General features: G+C 42.3%; 1 protein-coding gene across 1 annotated transcript in view; it reads left to right on the plus strand.

Moving 5' to 3' along the window:
- The window catches only part of galnt17 (polypeptide N-acetylgalactosaminyltransferase 17), a 309,637-nt gene that overhangs the window by 50,340 nt on the left and 236,356 nt on the right, over positions 1 to 22,941 (plus strand). Inside the window, exons 3-4 of the mRNA XM_069912162.1 lie at positions 13,352 to 13,518; positions 15,780 to 15,954. Coding sequence (XP_069768263.1) covers positions 13,352 to 13,518; positions 15,780 to 15,954 — 342 coding nt within the window. The remainder of the gene's footprint in view (positions 1 to 13,351; positions 13,519 to 15,779; positions 15,955 to 22,941) is intronic.

Consider the following 22,941-nt stretch of genomic DNA (forward strand, 5'->3'; position numbering starts at 1 on the left):
ACAGCCCTAGGCAAAAATAAAACTGGAATGGCATCCCTATTCCGGTTCCGTACTTTTTACGCAGCACGCGTTCCAGAAAAAAAAAGGGAATAATTTCCCAGAACAAAGTAAAAGAAACTGTGTTAAAAAAAAGCATAAAGAGGGACATTCTTCGCACTGATTGACCAGCATAAGAGGAGGCCAAGGTTCTCCAAGCAGCCTATCACTGTAAGGTAAAACATCATGAGATGGGAATGTGTAGGGAGTTACCCTGTACAAGGCTGTAACAAGAAGGGGAGGTGTCCTTGTACTCCTGTTAGGTAAAACATCATGAGATGGGAATGTACGGGGCAGTAACAAGATGTGAATGCATCCTTGTACTTACAAGATAAGAGAGACATTGATGGATTGAGAGGCAGGAAGCTAGCAGGGAAAGGATAGCAACAGTTTTAGTCATTGGACAAGTAATGATATGATGATGTTCTAAGCACATATCCAAGGGTATAAAAAATCACCATTTTGCTGATAACGGCAGAATGCATTCTCCGACTAACCTGGTTGGTCGCAAGTGTTACAATCCGGTAATAAAGAACAAAGAACCCTGATTTCGACTCAGCCTGGTGTTTGTCTCACTCATTCATGAACAAAGCAGACCTAACATCACTCATGACCTCACCTCTGTGGTGAGTTGTCCCCTGACCCAAGGGCTCATAAATATGCCACTGGATATGACAAATTCCACGGATCTGAATTTAATTGCCAAGAATATCATCTCAGTTAACCAGCAGAAGAGGAGGCCAAGATTCTCCAAGCAATCTATCACTCATGACCTCACCTATGTGGTGAGTTGTCCCCTGACCCAAGGGCTCACAAATATGCCATTGGATATGACAGATTCCATGGATCTGAATTTATTTGCCAAGTATATAATTTCAGTTGACCAGCAGAAGAGGCCAAGATTCTCCAAGCAGCCTATCACTCATGACCTCACCTGTGTGGTGAGTTGTCCCCTGACCCAAGGGCTCATAAATATGCCATTGGATATGACAGATTCCACAGATCTGAATTTATTTGCCAAGTATCTCATCTCAGTTAACTGAGATAGATGATCATTGCAAATGACTGATTCCTTGAAAGCATTGGTAGAAAAAAAAGTGTCTAAATCTAATACTCACACAATTCCTAACCAAGAAAGAAAACACAGATGCAAAATACTGTACCCAAGATTTTCTGCCGATGTTTATCAAGTATATGTTGGTGGACCCTGCCACATGTATATTGAGATGCCCTTCATCTTCTCAGGTTTACAAGACAGACTGCCTAACATCTGATTCAAGCAAAGCCAAGTTCTGATACCCACATAGATCACCTCAGGCTAAAGCTTTCATGCGACTGAATGCATACCTGCCTCAAGCAAAGCACAGTTTTTTTCCCCCCCTGAGCTGTAGCTCTTCCACACTTTCCTTTGGGAGGAGGCATCAGAAGGAGAGAATGCAAAAATATTTGGCAGGAAACAGGCTTTATTCTGGAGCCCAACTGTCGAGAAGAGTCCATCATTTAACCTGATTTATCTGATAATCCAAATGTCATTAACCATTATCGATCAGTATGTGACACCCTATAGTGGTTACATTTAAATGAGGTGATAATTAATCACCCCTCCCCATTGCAGAAGTAAATCAGAAAAGTCTGCAGACACTGTGATTGAAGTAAAAACACAAAATACAGGAGAAGCTCAGCATGTCAAACAATGTCTTTTTGTAGCAAAGGTAAAGATACAGAACCGATGTTTTGGGCTTAGGAAAATGCCAGCCAGTGTCATCACCTCAAGTCACCACCCCTCCATGGTGGCCAACCTCCTTCTCTCCCACCCCCACACTGCCCATTTCTTCCTTCTACCCAAGATACACAAACCCAACCATCTGGGTAGACCCATTGTTTCTCTCCCACCCCCACACTGCCCATTTCAACCTTCTACCCAAGATACACAAACTCAATCATCTGGGTAGACCCATTGTTTCTGCCTGCTCCTGCCCCACTGAACTAGTTTCATCTTGCCTTGACTCTATCTTTTTTCCCCTGGTCCAATCCCTCCCCACCTACATCTGCCAGACATCAAAGGCCTTCCATCTCTTCAACGACTTCAGACTCACCGAACTGGACCACATTTCCTTCACAGTAGATGCTCAATCCCTTTATACCTCCATCCCACAGACAGCAGGTCTGAAAGCACTTTGCTTCTTCCTGGACCAAAGACTTGACCAGTCATCCTCTACCAGCACTCTCTTTCACCTGGTGGAACTTGTCTTCACTCTAAATAACTAATATCCCACTTCCTCCAAATCAAAGGGGTAGTCATGGATCCTCGCATGGGCCCCAACTACGCCTGCTTGTTTGTGGGCTTTGTGGAGCAATCCATGCTGCAAGCCTACACAGGCAAGACCCCTCAATTCTTCCTACACAGGCAAGACCCCTCAATTCTTCCTACACAGGCAAGACCCCTCAATTCTTCCTACACAGGCAAGACCCCTCAATTCTTCCTATACAGGCAAGACCCCTCATCTCTTCCGCACATACAGGTGCCACCTTATGTAATCCCTATGCCTTAGGTGCTCTGTGATTCGTAAGGGATGGCTTAAGGTGGTATGTGAGTGGGAAGGGAAGGTTGAGAATCACTGCTCTAGACCCAATTGTTACTGAAATATTTTGCTTGAGAAAAATTATCATTGGCCCATTTCATTTGGAGTCATGAAACTGTGCACATAACAAGTCAATTAGGTACAATTAAAACAGTGATTTTCAAACTTTTTCTTTCCACCCACATCCCACCTTAAGCAATCCCTTATTAATCACCTATGGCATGGGGATTATTTAAGGTGGGATCTGAGGGGAAAGAAAATGTTTGAAAACCACTGATTGACACCCACATCGACTTGGCATTTTGCACTGTTAGTCACCAACAGCTAAATAAGGTGTGTAGTTGTCTTGCAGGAATGATCCCTGACAACAGCCAGGCTCTTGATCAGGTGCCAAGAAAAAGGACCATATCTCTCCCTCGACTGCCTGCCAGTATGGCTTAGAATTGATTTTAAAGTTCTCCTGTTTGTCGATGAAGCCCTTAATGGGCCAGCCCCCTCTTATTATCACGGATCTCCTAACTTCTTATTCCACTTCAAGACCCCTCAGTTCAGCTAACGTGAGGCACTTGGCTGTTCCACAACTGAGGGGAGATCACGCCTTCGCCATTGCTGCCCCCAAACTATGGAACAACATTCCTCCTTCTATCAAATTGCCCTCTTCCATCAACTCATTTATGTCCAGATTGTAGATGTACTTTCATTCACATGCGTTTTAAGTCCTCCTAATGCACCTGATTGTTACTAACCTCTCATATTTGTTTTATTCTGGACGTTTAATAGTTGCCTAGTTGTGATATATTTTTTATCTGTACAGCACTTTGGTGAACATGAGGTATTTTATATGTGCTATATAAATAAATAAACTAAACAACACTAAACTGAACTGTGCTCCTTGCAGTACTCATCTGCATTATTAGTAGGCATTTTCCATTTTGTTCCAACACAACTGCTCCTTTTAAAACGATTCTGTACCTTTTCGAGATTCTGCCCCCTTTTATGGGTCTCTTCTGCCTGACCCAGTTTTGGATCTGAGATTACTGTGGTGTTCTATTCCTGGGAAATCATGCGATGTTGGTCCAGTTCTGTGCACTGCACTCACTGCGGTCCTGAAACAATAAAATTATCTCTTTCCGCGAATCTTGAGTAGAATGGACGCTGCTTACAAATGGGTTGACTAGCAAACATTGGGCACCACTGATTTAAAAAAATGAAGGCAATTTAGGATTTCAAGGCTAATTGATTTCATTTGTTTTTGCAAATAAATTCAAGGGTATTAATGTTCATATGATTGTTAATGATCTGTTAAGGTTTCTCACAATAAGTAATAAATTAATATTTGTACTTGCTAAATATCAAGTTGAACTTCATTTATCACAGATACATTTTTAACAGATTGAATAAAAAAATTGGCTCAGTAGACTATACTTTCTGATGATAAAGTACTGTTTAAAATGACTATACTTTCTGAGCTACTTTCAAGCAGAGAAGCAGACTGTATAATCTGTGATTGATTTGGAGCTCATCACAACATTTCAATCCCATTTCTCCATTTTATATGTGCTATATAAATAAATAAACTAAACAACACTAAACTGAACTGTGCTCCTTGCAGTACTCATCTGCATTATTAGTAGGCATTTTCCATTTTGTTCCAACACAACTGCTCCTTTTAAAACGATTCTGTACCTTTTTGAGATTCTTCCCCCTTTTATGGGTCTCTTCTGCCTGACCCAGTTTTGGGTCTGAGATTACTGTGGTGTTCAGACCTCTTTCCTTATTATTGGATCTGGCACTACATCAGAAAGTATTGATTACACCGTGGCTACAAATGACCAGAGAAATATTCTGATTTGAGCATAGGCTCCTCTCATTGAGATGATTCCTATATTTGACGGCAGTTATGAATTAAGATTGGGGTAGTTCATTAATGGATTTCACCGCTGTCCTATTATTGATTAGGAGTCATATACTCAGTTTCTCAATCATACGCACTCATTATCCACATTGATTCCAGTATGAAGTACTAGATGGGGTGAAAGGAAATCACATGCATTTATAAATTCAAGTGACTAGCTGTGTAAAAGAAAATGCCAAACAAAAACCTTTTGAAAAAGAAAATGAAGGGATTACAGCTGGGAAGCAGCAAGGGAGAATCCCACAGAGCTCCCTTTGGAGAGCAAAGGAGAACTTCTTCAGGGACGAAGAGAATTCACAGAGTTCCACAGTAGACAGGAGGGAAACTTAATTGTTTTACTCGATAAAATAAAATGAGATGACTCTACGTAAGGAAAGGTCATGAATGTGATGCAGCAAATCAGATGGCTAAAATTGTAATATGTATTTTGGCTGAGTTCTGAACCAGCTCAATGGATGTAGGTTAAACATGCATTCCATCTGCCAAAACTATTTGTGAACAACGCATTCGAGCGCAACACCAGTAATTGCAACAGTGGCTCCCTCTTCATCAGGCAGCAGTCCCGGGCTTTACCTTCCCAACATCTCTGCATCTACCTCCTCACCCTCTCCTTCCTACACTGCCTACATCCTCTCTCTATGGATGTGTCTTGGAGGGTTTTGACCTGAAACATTGGCAGTTCTTTTCACTCCCACTGGTTCAGCCAGCAGATTTGTTTTTGCATCACTGTACCAACTTGGCAAGAATAAACCCCATTACAAAATAAGCCGCTGAGGACTCTTTCCTAAATTAAATTATGTCTTTTGCATGTAAACATCATCACTGTCCAGTTGTATTGGCCGTGACACCACACTATGTAGCAACAGGAGATGGCTGGTACAGTAAATAGTGCTGGAGAACAATTTGAAGTAGCCCTTGTAATTTGTCGTAATCCTTTTGGAACCCAGTGTGTCCATGCTTGTTGATGCCATGTTCAATTCAATAATGAAGAGAGATCTGAAAGGAGTATTGCAAGTGCCCCAAACTCTGACATTAGCACAATATGGGCAGTATAACAGCATGAGCTGACGGATGTCCAAGAAGCAGTGAGGACTCTGGTAGAGAGAGGTGAGCTCCAATGCTGCTTGGATGAGAGAAGATATCAACATTGAGCTTCATGAATCACCAGGGCAGAGATTTGCAATCCCAGTAATCTTCTGTAAAATGTTGTGTGATTTGAAGCATTGGTACCCTGCAGAGGGTAACATCGCTATCGGTCTGATTCTGAGATGGGATACAAGTGAGAGGGTTGTACTTTTTAGGAGCATTTGATTGGGCCTTTTTCACTGGCATCACTAGGGGGGTGAGAGGGGGTGCGGACCGCACTGGGTGACACCATCGGGGGGGGGGGGGGGGGTGGTGACACCAAAATGACTCTCTATGAAATTTTTGTGCAGTGTTTCAGCAGAAATTTATTATTTTTTATAAAAATATCCCTGTAGTTACTTATAACATTTTTCTTAAGCCCAGCTTGCATATATCAAGGCTAAAACTCTATGCTAATTTACTTTTTAAATTTTAATTTACGATCAGAGCTATCATTATTACCCAATTACAATGACACTCCGAATCCCGTGGTTTCATCTGCACGCGCTGTTGTTTTTGTGGATGCTGGTGTTTTTAATATAGTCGCTGCTTTTGTCAAAATTTCTGATGGTTTAGCTACGATATTGTGGTAATTAGTATTTGACAACAAAATAAACATTAATAAGGATTCTGTATGGCCTAGTACAGGAGGAGGTCCATGGGGATGGGTGGTGACACCAACTCGAATGACAGACCTGCTTCTTTCTTCCATTAAGGTCAGTTTTCCTGGTTGAAAACTCATGAGTTTGTTTCTAGTTGGTGTGTTTTGGCTCCAGTATAATGCATTTATTGACTGTTGACATTAGCTTTCATGTACAGGCATATTATGTGCATAGAGGTTTGTGATTAAGATTTAGATCTTGCTTGATGATGAAAGTATCTTGGATTTGGCGAGCAATTTTATGCTTCCATTCCTGGTACACAAACCATGTGTACTAATGAGTCCAGTCGGAGACTTTTACTTTGAGCTAGCAATTCTTTCTTATGGATGGTGTTGCTCTGTGTTAAACAATGTGCAGCTAATGATGTGCAGCTGCCACCAGCTCTCTTTGAAGGTGCCCTCAAGTATATCAGTCCTCTGCCTGTCATTTTCTCATGGATGCCAATCAAAAACTGGGATGTGTGATTGAACTTTGCTAACTTTGTGTTGGTTCGCTTTTGAGACTCTGTAAAGCACTGGTGAGACCTCAGTTGGAGTACAGCTTTGGGTGCCTTATTTGAGAAAAGATTCACTGTTCAGAGAAGATTTACTAGAATGACCCTGGGAATGAAAATGTTAACATATGAGGAGCGTTTGTCGGCTCTTGGACCATACTTATTGGAGTATGAGGGGGATCCTTGTAGAGGTATTTCGAATGCCTGGACGGAGTAGATGGGGCAAGGATGTTTCCCATGTTAGGGGAGACTAGAACGAGAGGGGACAACCAGGTTAAAAAGTTGTCAATTTAAAACCAAAGCGCGGAAACATTTATTTTGTCAGAGGGTCGTGTTTCTGTGGAACTTTTTGTCAGAGGCGGCTGTGCAAGCAAGGTCATTGGATGTATTTAAGGCAGAGATTGACAGGTACAACATTTGATTAGTCAAGGCTTCAAAGGATGCGGGGAGAAGGCAGGAGAGCGGGAGGATGGATCAGCTCATGATTAGAATGGCAGAGCAGGCTGGACGGGGCAGTGGGTCAACCTCTGCTCCAATATCTTGTGATCTTGTGCCCTGATCGACTTAAAACACTGACAAACCATTTTTTGATTTGCGGTAACTCGAGTTAATTAACAAAGGCATTTTTTCACTGCTTCGTTCTTTGTGTAAGGCTGGGCTATCTCCTCCTTTCTTTATTAATATTTATTTTGTTAATTTTTCTGGAAAATATTGCAGAGTGCTGTGTTAATGGCAGAGTGCTGTTCAGGGTGTCAACATAGACAATCATCGCAATTCTGCCAACTCTTTACTTTGACACAGCTAGTTTTTTGAGATTGCTGGAAAGTTATAAATTGACCAGGATGTTTGTGCCCCATTGAAGGCCCCTCAATATTTCCTTTCATGCCAGCCAGACCAAATGCTTCCATAAGTTCCAGCTTTTTACGCTGGCACAATTAGTCTTGCAGCTAACACAATGCTGTTACAGAAACAGTGACCAGGGTTCGAATCCAGCGCTGCCTGCATGGAGTTCGTATGTTCCCCCCGTGTCTGTGTGGATTTTCTGTGCATTCTCTGGTTTCCTCCCACCCTTCCAAATGTGAGTGAATTGGGTGTAATTAGGTGACCTGGGCTTGTGGGCCAAAAGGGCCTGTTACCTTGCTGCATGTACCATTTTTCATAGCTCTTCATCCTGTATCAAAAATTACATTTGGACACACAGCATGGTAACAGGCCCTTTCATCCCATGAGCCCGTGCTGTCCAATTTTCAGCCAATTGACCTACAAATGGTGGGAGGAAACCGGAGCCCCCAGGGAAAACCCTCGCAGACATGAGGAGAACGTACAAACTCCTTACAGACAACACGGGATTTACACCCTGGTATCGATTGCTGCCGCTGTCAAGGCGTGGCACTAATCACTACTCCAACTGTGCCGCCCATCTTTGCAACTCCTGGCTCTACAATCACACCGACCTTTTCTATGTTGCCTCCCCTCTCCCACAGTTAAAATGCTTACCTTTCTCATCAAGTTCCTCCAAAATCTTAACCTTTCAGCTTTTTCAACCAGTTTTAACTTTCTCAGCCATGAAACCTCCTCATCTTCGTCCCCCCCCCCACCCTTTTCCCCTTCACCTGCCTCCATACATTATCAAACTAAGTACGATTATAGGCATGAGGCACAAGAGACTCAAGCTGCTGAATTTTGAAACCAAACAAGACATTGTACACAAATTGATGCTTGACCCTTTTAGTTCATGTACATTGGAATTTGATCCCAGATTAAGTACTAAGAAATAAAGTGTTTAAGTATTAAAAGTGTCAGCTGTTGCTCAATATATAATCCTTTTATCTATGATACGGATGGGGTTTTAGGTTCAAATCCCACTCCAGAGCACACAATTTTATTCTCCCACTTCAGTATAGTGCTGACCGCGTGCTATACTGTCAGGGTTTATCTCATTTAGATGAGATGCTAAATTAATGCATCAAGTGCTGTCCTGTGTGGACATTATTTTTAGAATCAGAATTTACTGTCATGAGCATGTCACAAAAGTTGCTGTTTTGCGGCAGCGACACAGTGCAAACATTTACATAAACCTCCTGAACAAATTAAATAAAAATAGCGCAAGGAAATGAAAAAGGCAAAGTGAGGCAGTGTCTTTGGTTTATTGTTCATTCAGATGGCGGGAAGAAGCTGTCCTTGTGCCACTGGGTGCTCGTCTTCAGGCTCCTGTACCTTTTTCCTGATGGTGGCAGAGAGAAGAGGGTGGTGGGGGTCCTTGAGGATAGAGATTGTTTTCTTAAGACTCTGCCCCTTGTCGACGTCTTCAATGGAGTGAAGTCTGGTGCCTGTGATGTTGCAGGTCGTGTTAACAACCCTCTGGAGCTTTTTCTTGTCCTGAGTACTGGTACCTCCGAACCAGGCAGTGATGCCACCGGCCAGAATGCTCTCCACGGCACACTCGTAGAAGTTTTCAAGAGAATGGTAAGGAGAATGGCCTATATTTATTCATCAGCTAATATCCTTGTAGCAGGTGAACTGATCATTTTTAAAAAGTGGGAATCTGTTGTGTGCAAACGCACTCTTCAATTTTCTCTTGTGCAACAGTGACCACATTTCAGAGGTATTTCATTGCTTGGAAAAGTTTTGCCACAACTTGAAGATTTGAAACGTGAATGAAATCCTTTGTTCTCTTTGAAACATTCTGCAAATGAAAGCAGGAATAGTGCATTCCCTGGTGAAATGAACCAGAACAAAAATGAACCCAGAATTATGAGAAACTAAACCTGGAATCCTTTAGATATCATGAATGGTTTATCCTTATAGTTTAGACGACTGATCATTGGTGCTGAGTTAAAAATGGGATCAAATCCATTCACTTACTCAATATTGTGACCCTCTTTTATCTGTTTTTCCTACGTGAAGCTCCGGTAGCAAATAACACTGGATGTTTTTTTTTTCTAAAGGTTTGTTTACTAAAAAACATTGGGGATTATGATAGAAAGCTTCAAGTTGAACACAAAAATAATGTTAGATGTGCTGTGTCATGAAGGAAGTTGGAGAATATTAAATTAATATTTATTGAATTTAGCATGTTTAATGGCATAATGACACTGACACATTGCTTTAGTCCAACTGACCTAAAAATGTTTTGCCGCTGATTTTCATTTGTACTCAGCATCTGATGCCTCTTGTGTCAGTGGCAAACAATAGTTGGCCAGCAATGATAAGTTCTAGTTTCCCTGATGCCGTTTTTCCGTGGTCGCAAAGTCCTGGTGACACCTTTCACCACGTTCATCACAGACTGCACCAAGATCAGCGGGGAAGGACTCCAGGTGAAAATGAATTGTCATTGACATGTGGCACTTCGTGGTTTCGAAGCATACAAAAAATATGACAGGAAATCACAAAACATCTGCTATACCTAGAAATCATTATGTGATAGGAACATTTTAAAGTGATTTTTATGATCAGCAGCCTCAAATCCATAAAATATGCCCAAAAGTGTTCAGGAAGCAAAATCTTGTCCAGTGTAATATTTGTATTCAGTTGTCTATCTTCTGTCATTTTTTTTTGTCTGATGAATTATTTTTTATCGACTTACAATACTTAACCAATGCTTGGTAAAATTATTTCTTGGAATATCACAGAACTCATTCAATGTGGAAGGTGTATTGGTGCCGGGAGTACTTACTACCTTTTGCCTTCGGATCCAAGAGGAACACCGAAATGTTGCTGGAAATCTGGCACCAAGTATTATTTGGATTACATATTTAAAATTAAATGAAGCACCTTGTCTAATTAAAATATCACACTGCTTGTGGAACTGTAACTTAATGGAGAAGACTGCATTCAGCTGGATTTGAGGCCTGAATAAGATGACGCTCTAGATTCAGGAGGCGTCTGGTGAGGCTTTGATGGGGCCTTGCTGACGACTCATCCTTAAGCAGTCGTAGATCTGAGGCCTTGTCCCTTGAATGGCCAGCAGCCTTTGCTAGGATTTAAAAATGAGAAGGTAATTAAAATCTTGTACTTACTTACTTGGCAGCAGATGAATGCCAAGAGTTGCTACCAGAATCCGTGGCTGCAGCTTACATGATTCACCTTTATTTTGTAATATTTTATTTATCATTTTAAATGTATTTAACAATCAACAACCATACAAAATACAAAACATCAAGTAAACCCATCCCTCCCCCCCACCCCCACCACCCGCCACCGGCCCCATCTCCTCTATATGTCCAAATAAATGGGGCTGGCGGAGGGGGTGGGGGAAAGAAACAGAAAAATCCATCTTATATGATTTACCTTTCGGGTCCACATTTTGCAGCTGTCATGACAACAAAACTGGTTTCGCACAGCATTAACTTTCGAGTGGCACCATCAGTCTGCCCTTTCTCACGGGTGATGTCGGGTGGAGAGGGTCAAAAACTTCGAATTCCTGGGTGTCAACATCTCCAAGGATCTGTCTTGGAGCCTCCATGTTGATGCAATCACAAAGAAGGCGAGCCAGCGGCTGTACTTAGCGGGGTGTCTGAGGAGATTCGGTATGTCACTGAAAACTCTCGAAAACTTCTGCAGGGGTACCGTAGAGAGTATTCTGGCTGGCTACATCACTGCCTAGTATGGAGGCACCAATTCTCAGGACAAGAATAAATTCCAGAGGGTTGTTAACTCAGTCTTTATCTTTGGTTGATTGATCAATCAGTAATCTGATGGCAACGGTGAAGAAGCTGTCCTTGTGCCGTTGATTGCTCGTTTTTAGTGTCCTGTACCTTTTTCCCAATGGTAGCAGAATGAAGAGAGCGTGGCCTGGGTGTTGGGTCTTTGAGGATAGAGGTTGGTTTTTTTAAGACCACTTCATGTAGATGTCCTTGCTGGAGTGAAGTCTGGTGCCTGTGATGTCGCAGGGCAAGTCAACAACCCGCTGGAGGTTATTCTTGCCCTGAGAGTGCACCTCCATAACAACCAGTGATGCAACCAGCCAGAATGCTCACCAAAGTACACCTGTAGAAGTTCGAGAGAGTTTTTGGTGACATACTGAATCTCCTCAGACACCTCACAAAGTACAGATGTTGGCAAGTCTGTGATTGCATCAACATGGAGGCTCTAGGACAGATCCTTGGAGATGTTGACACCCAGTAATTTGATGTTCTTGACCTCTCCACTACTGAGCCCTCAGTGAGGACTGGATCATGTTCCCCTGACTCCTTTCTGAAGTCCACAATCATTTCCTTGGTTTTGCTGACATTTACTGTAAGGCTGTTGTCGTCACATCGTTCAACAAGCTGATCTATCTTCCTCGGGTATGCATCTTCATTACCGCTGGTTACCAGAATGTGAAAACTCTTTGAGAAAAATCTCATGAGAGCTTGTACTCTGCCTTTCAAGTGATCAGTTTGATCTGAGTATTGACTTTAGAGGAGAATATTTTGTACTGTGATATCCGTCAGTTTGTGGCCCAGTGCTGATTGAACTGCTAGCAAAGATGAGACATCGAAGAATGGTGTCCCAAAATAATGCCGCTAAGGTGGCTTCGAACTGTTTAATTTGTTAGCAGGTTCAAGTTCCTGAAGCAGTTACCTCATATTTCTGATGGATCTTCTCAGGTTTGCTAAATTGTATTGTAGTTTTGACATGGGGTGGGGGGGGGGGGGGGGGGGGGGTGGGTAGGTATGTGGAATTTGAATTTGCTCGACTGCTCCATCTTGTGTCTGATAGCATGATGTGAATACAGTATAATGACTATACTCTTCATGGAAAGCTTCTTGGAAACATCAAGTGAACATGGAGCAAATAAATGTGACTGTAGGAATCCAAGCAAAAGTAGGATTTGAACAGCTCTGACTTCAATTGACTTCCACTGAACTCAGCTCAAAGAACAAAGCATGCCTTTGACCTCAGTCACTTTGGATGGCTGTAGAGTCTCAACAAATTGGTGGCCTTGTCACTTGATTGTACATGACCTGCATCGATGTCCCACCTTTACACATCACTTTTGCTGAGGAAGAACTATGGCTCCTTCACTCCTGAAGTGTTGTGATGCTTCTAAACATCTCATGAGCTGATGTTCTGCAGAGTCTCTCTCCCTCCTTGAGCCTCACCACTGCTGTTTCCTAGTCCCACCCTTCATATCTCCAATGCCCAGTGATAAACAAAAGGGTGAAGTGTGATCTTTCCCTCAACAGTTGTCTTCTTCCGGTTCTACTTCAAAGCAATATTTATGACTCATCTCTTGCATTGATTTACGATGAATTTGTATTCAGGGTAAACTTTGGTGAACCTACGGTATCTTGGTGTTGGATTTATTATAAGAGATACTAAGAATGTGGATCATCTCCCTTGAGTAATGATGCCCTTCGAAACTAGCAAATTGGAATATTATGTTTCAGATAAAAATGTTGAGTGGTAAAGATTATGAGGAAGATTGCAGTTCATGAAATGCAAATTCCTTGCTTGTGTGTAACACCTACCAAGACTTAGTAAACTTGTAGCTTCGTGGGTGACACTATCGAATAATCAAGGTGCCTAATTTACTGTTTTTTTTTCTTCTCAGGTGCAAAGAATTAAGCTACCCCAAGAACCTGCCACAGATTTCCCTTATTTTCATCTTTGTGAATGAAGCATTGTCAGTCATCCTCCGCTCCGTTCACAGTGCAGTGAATCACACACCAGCACATCTACTGAAAGAAATTATCCTTGTCGATGACAGCAGTGATGACGGTAAAGTAATCATCAAGACATTTGGCTCATGACAGGCCTGGCGTTCTTTCTGCTTTTGAAATTGTGTGAACTGATTGAATGTTTTCCCTGCACTGTTTTTAACTGAATTTACCCTATATTCTGCAATTTGTTTTAATAACATTAAACCTTGCAATATTTGACTGATTATAACTCTACTCTTTGCCTTTTTGTTTATTTCTTTATTATTTTGGTACATATGAGAATAAACAATTTCATTCATGAGGGTTCAAGCCATTGGGATTCCATGTGCTGTCTGGCATGCACCTTAAGTGGAGGATTATGTATGAGTTCAATGGTGAAGTGGTAGGAGGGGAATTAAGATGTATGATCATAATATTGTATAAGGGTGGGAATGGGTGGTGCTCTTTACCAGAATTTATTGTGAAGACTAAGACTGGACATTGTCAATGGAAAAGGGAGAATGGGAAACTTTGTTTAGTTTCAGGAGCCTCGTCGCAAGAACAGATGTGGCAGAGAAGAGGATGTCATCCTGAAATGAGAAGGGAGAGATGAGGTGTAATCCAAGTGGCTGTGGGTTTATCTCCTGGGTATCCAACAAAAAGAAGACAGATGTTGCTAGGCCCATGTGGGACCTCTCACACACACACACCCTTCTTTCTACCCCCACCACTCTCAGTCCCCTGTTAGTTCATTACCCCTTCCCCACTTTCTCCACATATTCCCAACAGGCCTCCAGCCACCCCTTATGTGGTTCCACCAATCTTCTTCCTTCTTCACCTCCCCCCCACCCCCCCCCCCCCCACAGATTCCTCTGTCCATTTCTATTCTTTTTTCCCTCCCCCTTTAGGTCTGCTTCCGCCTTTCCCCCACCTGCCTCCGTCGCACAACTTCCCCCCTTCCCTGACCCTGTCTCTTTTTCTGTCTGTCGTTTTCCATCCATTCTTGGTCCACCCAGCACCAAAGGACTCCTCATTTTCAACACTGCCTCAGTTCCATTTATTCTCTCAGCCCTGAAACAGGACTTTGACCTGAAATTTCACTCTAGACCCATAGGGTTTCTGTAGCTCAGCGTTTCTCAACCAGGGTTCCCCGGACCCTAGGGTTCCACAAGAGGTCACTAGGGTTTCCGTGAGTAGCAATAAGGCTAATGCATTTTTGAGTAATTTTTGTTTCATTTTATATTCGTAATTTCGTAATCAACCTCATATTATTTAAAATGAAAACCTTGGTGTGAGGTTTCATAAATGAGCAGTATGATTTTTTTGCATTGCCAATCAATTTGACAAAAAAAGGGTCATTTTCTTTCCTTAAACAAGTTATCCGAAAAATATATATAATGTTTACCATGTGAACTATGATACAAATATAAAAGAGATAGATATTAATAATGGTATATAATAATTTTTATGCAGGGGTTCCCTGAGACATGAAAACTATTTCAAGGGTCCCACAAGGGTTAAAAAGTTGGGAAACGCTGCTGAAGCTGTTTGCTCTATTCCAAAATTGCCACTCTGCTGGAGACCACTTCCCTTTTATTAGACAATCCTGAATAAGCCCTTGCGAGTACATCCTATCCCTGAGTCCTCTCCAGTAACTTCCTGACTGTTAATGTAAGAATCACTTGTTTGCTATTGCCCTTCTTATTCAAAGAGACAACATTTGCTTGTATTATTGGACCTTGTCTATTGTGAGTGAAGATACTCAATTTGCACCTTTAATCTCTTGGTCTGCACTCCTCTTTCTTCCCCCTGCTTTTAAATCAGATGCCTGTTTTTGACTCATGCCTTGAGAAAGGGCTCAGGTCTGAACTGCCGGTAATATATTTTTGCCAGACGTGCTGAATTTCTCCAGCATTTCTGTGATTTTAATACAAAGATCCTCACCAAGGCCCCAGCAACCTTCTCTCCGGCACCACCTACTTAAGGAGTTTTTTCTCCCATCATTCCTGACTGTTAGCCCAATACCTATGGGTACTATTTCTTTGACATCCTACTGCCAATTGATTAGAGGCACTGAGAAAAAAATCTTTCTGTTGTGTGGGAAACTGGAGTCTGCGGAATAACTCAAGACTCGGGTTTCTTGTAAATTCAGCTGTTTTCGATTGATTTAACTTGGGAATTGCACCAGTATTTACACCATTCAAATAATACTGAACCAGGAAATTTGCTGTCAGGAAGTGTAGTTTAGCTGGCATTGAGGAAAGTTGTGTATTTCAAACAATTCTTATCAATGACTTATTGATTCAAACTATATTTTCTGTTTCTCATGAACATGAACAGAAGAATTGAAGAGCCCGTTGGAAGAGTACGTGCACAAGCGATACCCTGGTCTGGTGAAGGTCGTGCGGAATCAAAAGCGGGAAGGCTTGATCCGAGCTCGGGTCCAGGGGTGGAGAGCCGCAACAGCGCTCATCACAGGGTTCTTCGATGCCCATGTGGAATTCAGTGCAGGCTGGTAGGTAGAGATACCAAACAGTCGAGAACCTTGAGTGAAATAGCATCACTCTTTCGTTTGCTCGGAAGAGATGCCGTCATTTAAAAAATCAGGAACTAAAGTTAATGCATTTTCTTAGCGCCCCACCCCCGTGTATCAGTTATTAGAGTTATCTTAGTTTTCTCCGTTAGTACTACCTCATCATTGTAACCAAGGAGTAATTACGTGTGACAGATATTAGGAGACCTGCACTTCACATGGTTAATAATTTGAATCACCTTTTGCAATGTATGGATATCAAAATAACTGATTTTGACCAATTGGCCGTGAATTTGATGTAATTTGACATTTTAGACTATTATGAATTAAAAATGTGTGACTGAATCAAGAACAAGGCATAAAGAAAATATTCTGTATCTATTAATGTTGAAGGAAAATGGGGAGAGGCGGGTAGCGGCATAAGGTGCTCGTATATTCTCTCCCTATCTCTGTGCGTTTCCTCTGGATGCTCTAATTTCCCCCCATGCTCCAAAGACTTCTGTGTTAGCAGGTTAATTGGTCACATGGGCAGCACACGATCCTGGGCCTGTAACCGTGTTAAATTAAAATGAAAGGTATTGCAACCAGTTTCGTCCATACAAAGATGGGCTGCTCGCTTGCAAACTCTCAGCAATGAAGCTCAATATTTGATGTAACTTGGCAGGAGGTCAAGATGGCCCAACTAAAGCCTTCACCACTTGACAAGGGAAGCATTATCTCGGCTCACATTCTTGTACCATGGATCACTGGAAAATTGCTTGGACAGTCAGCATGTTTTTCATATTTCTTTCTGGTGTAAATGGAAGCTGTGATCCCACCAATTCCATGCCCTAGTTTTTCCTCTGTAACTTTTCTCCTCACTTATGTGCACTCCTCTGAGTTAAACACCAGGTCCCTAAAGTCGGGGCAATTTAAGGCAGCTGATTTATCAAACCACCTTCACATCTTTCTTCGAACATGGGAAGAAACTGGGGCATCCAGGGAATACTCACACAGTCACAGGGAGAAAGTGGCTGGGGTCAGAATCAAACCTGGCTCATTCATGCTGTGAAATTGCTGTGCGAACATCTGAGCTGCTGTTTCACTTAAGTGTGTTGAATTCCTAAAAGATCATCAGTTGATACAAGCTCTTGGCATGCCTACCCCTTTGCAATGTCACTGCGGCAGATACCATCACGGGAAAGCAAGGCTTTAACTTTCTTCAGCTAAGTATTTAGCCTGCTGAAGACAGCCTGGTTTACATTATTGCCTCAGGCACTTGTAGTTTATTTTAGTTTATTTATATGGCACATTTAAAACAACTCACGTTGACCAAAGTGCTGTACAGATCATAATTACATCTCAACTAAAGGAGGTATTTAAAATGCAGTATAAATCGGGTCCCCAAGGTTCAGAATTGTACATACAACATGGTAACAATCAACAATCACTTCAAAATGCTTATGAATTAAAAATACAAACTCAACCTGGATTTAAAAGAGTTAAAGGAAGGAGCTGATTTGCTGGAGAGAGGAATGTTGTTCCACAGTTTGGGGGCTGCAAATAGCGAAAGCGCAATTGCCCCTGAGTTTTCGATTTGAGCGTGGAACAACCAAGCACCCTAAATGGGCCGATCTGAGGGGTCTTGAAGTGGAGCAGGGCGTTAGGAGATTCTGACGGCAAAGTTTCAAGGTTTTTTTTGGTGAAGTTCTCATCACAGCTATCACATGAGATCATCATATGCTACCACTTACACCATCCAGACTGTGGGTTCTTCCACCGAATTAGTTGCATGATGCTTCTTCACACTGTATCGAATAGCTGCAGAAATACCTGATACCTGGACTTCAAGCTTGTTTGTAAAGCAGGACTCCATTCCTATCTTCACCAGATGAGGGTAGTAAGATATTAACTTCACTGACAGCTGGTTCCTTTATGGTCTTGAGCTGCTGCTCATTTTCTCCTGACTGTTCCTACTCTTGGGCGCTAGCATTCCCAGTCACCATCTTTATTTCTATTTCCAAAGTTCTCCAGGTTGAGGGCAACTAAATGGTACTTTGCTGGAGTTGGAATTAGGGATTGTGCCTGATTCCAGATGCCACTTTGTTCTGGTCCTATTGATCTTTCTCACACAATCCCCTTCAGGACAGAATTTGCCTGCATTCATAGGAAAATGGCTTGATTGGTCTAGAAGGGTTGACTTGAAAGATCCCAAAATCTTGTTCTTCTCGCCCCATCCAAATGGCCCACATCAGGGTGTAAGTCCTCTTCCACTTGGCACTCATGCTGAGTGATTTCTGCTGAACAATAAGTTCTGCTGCTCCAACATTAAACTGGTACACTATGTTCTTTTGACAATTGCTTTGTGGATGTGTTGACATTTCTGTAAAGTGCTTCAATTACATTTCATCAACAGAAAGAGATAGATACCTTTAAATTGTTGTGGGCCATTGCGCATCATAATTGACCCATGGGAGCTCATCTACAGAAAGCATACAAAGCATAAAGGCATAACTAGCCAAGATGTAAAAACCTTACCTGATTAGTGCCACAACACCAGACAACAGTTCCACCTCAGGTGTGAAGAACCTGTCTCTTCCTGTGCCTCAACGTTGCAAGAGTCTAGAGCGTGAAATTTACTGGAAGCATCTTATCCCCCGCAAAGGTCACTGGGGTCGATAGTCCAGGGGTTGAGGATCCAGTAAAATGAGGCAGGATGGAGACAGACGCTACTATAAGATGAAGTTGTGGTAATGGAGCTTGTCGGTCACAGTGAGGGAGAGAATCCGTCATCGAAAGTACACTTCATGCTCAAAGGATGTCAACGTCATACATTCTCATGGAGATGGAACTGATTTGCTGAAGTAAAAGAGAACAGTTTTAATCTTCACAATGTTTGTTTGTTTTAAATGTCTGTTCATTTAATACTGGAGATCAGATGAACAAATCAGAGACTGGAAAGGTCAGGACAGGTGCAGTTGAGCCAGTGCCAGGATGTGCAAGCTGCTATTTTGGTTTTGCTCTAAGGGTTAGAATGGAGTCATAAACATCAGATGACCAAAATAGATCACTGTGAGTCCTCATTGGTAACTAGAATCAAAAGCAAAGGCTTTGCATTTATATCAGTGTCATCCCTCAGCATAAAAAGCTGTGCATTTTCGAACAAGGATGAAGTCATCATGGATAAAATTCAAGTACCCTAACTTGAAATGACCCCACCACCAGATACATTTTTCCTTCTCCTCCCCTCTCGGTCTTCCGCAGGGACCGCTCCCTCCGTGATTCCCTCGTGCACTCATCCTCCCCCACCCATCGAACCCCACCCCGAAACCTTCCCCTATGTCCGCAGGAGGTGCAGCACTTGCGCCCACACCTCCTCCCTCACCACGGTCCGGGACCCCAAATGGACTTTTCACGTGAAGCGGCACTTCACTTGTACATCCTTATTTACTGCACCCGGTGCACCCTTTGTAGCATCCTTACATCAGAGAGACCAGTCGCAGTTTGGGGGGATCGCTTTGCTCAGCACTTCCGCTCCGTTCGCAACCGCAGTGACTCCCAGAGGCCAACCATTTCAATTCCCGCACTCACATGTCCGTCCATGGCCTCATGTACTATCCCACCCAGACCACCCGCAGGTTGGAGGAACACCACCTTATTTTCCGTCTGGACACCCCTCCATCTAGATGGCTTTAACATTGGCTTTGCTGCTTTCTATTAAACCTGTTCACCTTTTCTTTCCCCTCCCCCTTGCCTGTCCTTCCACTCATCCAGCCATCCCTGCCATCCCCTCCCTCCTTTCTCCACCTATCATCTCCTGCCTTTCCCATCCTCCACCCCATCCTTTTGTTTGGATGCCTGTCGGCATTTTCTCATCCTTTGATGAAGGGCTCAAGCCTGAAACATCGGTTATGTATTTTTACCATTGTTATCTAAAGGATATTGTTTGACCTGCTGATCTCTCCAGCTTTCCGTGTTTTAACTTGAAACGTTTATTCAATTGGAAAGTAGAAGGTACACACTTAGTCTAAAAATAATTTGGTTTGGAGGCTACCGTAACTTGATGGGAAAAGGAAGCCTTTGACCAGGATTGAGGCACTTTGTAAGGTCTGTGCTAAGAGCAATTACGGAGGATGCTTTTCAGAACCCTTATCTAAATTGGTCAATTTTGCTTTTCATTCAATGACATAATGTGGCAACTATGACCTTATAATTGAAGCTTTTCAAAGTATCAAGTTAGTGAATGTTTTGAGATTCCATTTTAACAGAATCTCAGTTTCTTCCTGCCGATAAATTTAATTTCACTTTACTTCCTCAAAGCATTAGTGAAGATATGGTTTGCAGACAGCTATTTGTTCACCTTGGGTTGGCTGCGATGCTTCCTGGTATTAATTTTATTCTAGCCTAACCAAAAAGCTAAATGAAGCTTCTGGTACAAACTGCTGCCTGGAAGATTGCAGTGAATATTTTCGCCTTCCAATTGAGAACTTTGTAATAACGTTTTCTCCTTCACAGAAAGGATGAGCACAAAACATAAACAAGTATTCTCACCTGAAAAAATGTTTGAGAAACCTTCTGCACAACAGAGAGATTAGGTTTAAACCAGTGGCTCTCGACCTATTCCCCCCACTCATGTACCACCTTAAGTAATCTCTTACTAACCTATGGGATCCTAGGTGCTCTGTGGTTAGTAAGGGATTACTTAAGGTGATATGTGAGTGGAAAGAAAAGGTCAAGAATCACTGGTTTAAACAAAAAACAGATTTCAAATGGTTTTTACCCAAACACATCGTCAAGCAAAATATAAGTGTTGAGCAAATAACGATGCCAGAAATCCTTGGGATCAATCTCAAGACTATCTCTCACTACATGGTTCATGGCTACCATCGCTCTTCAATTACCCTTCCAACAGCCGAGCCGACTCTGCTACTTGGCTTTATTTTGCCATTCGCCAAAATTGCTGGTGATAACTCCTGCATAGAAATTGTCAGGCTAAGGCTCTAATGCAGTGGTTTTCAATCTTTTTCTTTCCACTCACCTACCATTTTATGCAATCCCTATGCCATAGATGCTCTGCGATTAGTAAGGGATTGCTTAAGGTGGTTGGTGAATGAAAAGAAAAAATTTGAAAACCACTGCTCAATACCTTGGGGATGGACAAAGCTGAACTCTAAGAAACTTCCAGAATAGGCAAATTGTGGTCAGGAAATTACTGGGGACAAGTCTAAGGGACAGAACTTATGTGCACTTGGAAAGGGAGGGACTGATGGGGGACAATGAGTGTGTCAGGTAAATTCTATCTCATTAATTGGATCGAGATTTATGAGGAGATTACAAAGGAGATTGTTTAAAGCAGGGCAGTGGATGTTGTCGGTGAAAATTTTGTCAGGCATTTGACAAGGCACTGTATGGCGGCACATTGGATCCAAAGCAAATTACAGTCAGCACAGTAGCAATTAGCTCAGCGCCAGTGATTGGGACTGACCGGGGTTCGATTCCTGTGCTGTCTGTAAGGAGTTTGTATGCTCTCCCTGTGTCTGCGTGGGTTTTGTCTGGGTGCTTTGGCTTCTTCCCACCATTCAAAAGGGTACCAGAGGTGGAGGTTAATGGGGTGTAAATTGGGCAGCGTGGACTCATGGGTCAAAATGTCCTGTTACTGTGCTGTATATCTAAATTTTGAATTAAAAAAAAAACCGGTATCCAGCACCATGAGATTGATAGATGCCGGATAAGTGTATTTTCCGGTTGCTTGAGACTTACTCTTATAATGCCGAACCAATACAACTGCATCAAGAATAATCAGTTTAAACAACAAAAATACCTTCCTGAATGAACTTCACTTGCATGAATATATAAACCTTAAAAGCATGTTACTTTATTTTCAGGAGGTTACCAGGAAAGTTGATGAAGGAAAGGCTGTGAATTTTGCTACATGGACTTTTGTAAGGCACCTGACAAGGTCCCATAGGTTTAGAGGAACATAAGGGGGAAGATCTTTACACAGACAGTGGTGGGAGTGTGGAATGTTGAGAATACGTGCGGAATGAGTGCCAGCTAAAGTTGAGAATACGAGCTCAGTTTTAACACTTAAGAAGAACTTGGACAGGTGGATGGATGGGAGGGGTATGAGGGCTATTCACTGGGACTAGGCATAAAAAATAGTTCAGCACAGAATAGAAGGGCTGAAGGGCCTGCTTCTGTGCTGTAATGTGCTGTAATGTGCTGTAATGCTACAGGGCAGTTGTCACTGAGGCTTGTTATTGGGTACCAGGACGATGGTGGCTGCCTTGAAACCTGCGGGACCGATGGACTGCTGCAGTGAGATGTTGAAGATGTCCACGAAGACCTCTGTCAATTGACCTGCACAGTACCCAACCACGTATGTAGTCTGGCCCCGCCACCTTGTGTGGGTACACCTTGTATGGGGTTCTCCTCACCTCTGCAGGAGGCGAAAGATGAGGTGCCATTGCTCAAACTTACATTGAGTTTCATGGGAACAATGTAAGATGGGCAGGTCTGAGTGGAATTGGGATGGAAATTTAAAGTGATAAGTTCAGGACAGATTCAATCTCCTGACTGTTGCATAAAGTGCACCCAATCTGTGTTTGGATGTTCTTATGTAGTGGGGACCACTTAGTCAGGATCAGACAAAGTGCTCAAAAAGGATGTGCTTGGAACACGGAGTATTCATTCTCAGTGGACAACAAAGAGGAAGGATCAGAGCAACATGAGCCATTGTCATTGGGGTAAAATGAAAAATAATGTTTATGGTGGTGTCAGCATTTTGGATGCCAGATATTATAAGAGGAGAAAAGCATTTAAATAAGCATTTTTTTTCTGTTGAAGAATTAGTTAAGGAACCTTCCGAGTTTTGGAAAAAGAATACGATACCAGGATAATTTAAACTTTTAAAATGCCAAGAAACATTTGTCATTAAAAAAGGAAATAAAATTGGTTTAGATGTGGTGTAAGATTCATTTAGGATCAGGG

Source organism: Narcine bancroftii, chromosome 14 (assembly GCF_036971445.1).
Source record: "Narcine bancroftii isolate sNarBan1 chromosome 14, sNarBan1.hap1, whole genome shotgun sequence".
In the NCBI taxonomy this organism is placed as follows: Eukaryota; Metazoa; Chordata; class Chondrichthyes; order Torpediniformes; family Narcinidae; genus Narcine; species Narcine bancroftii.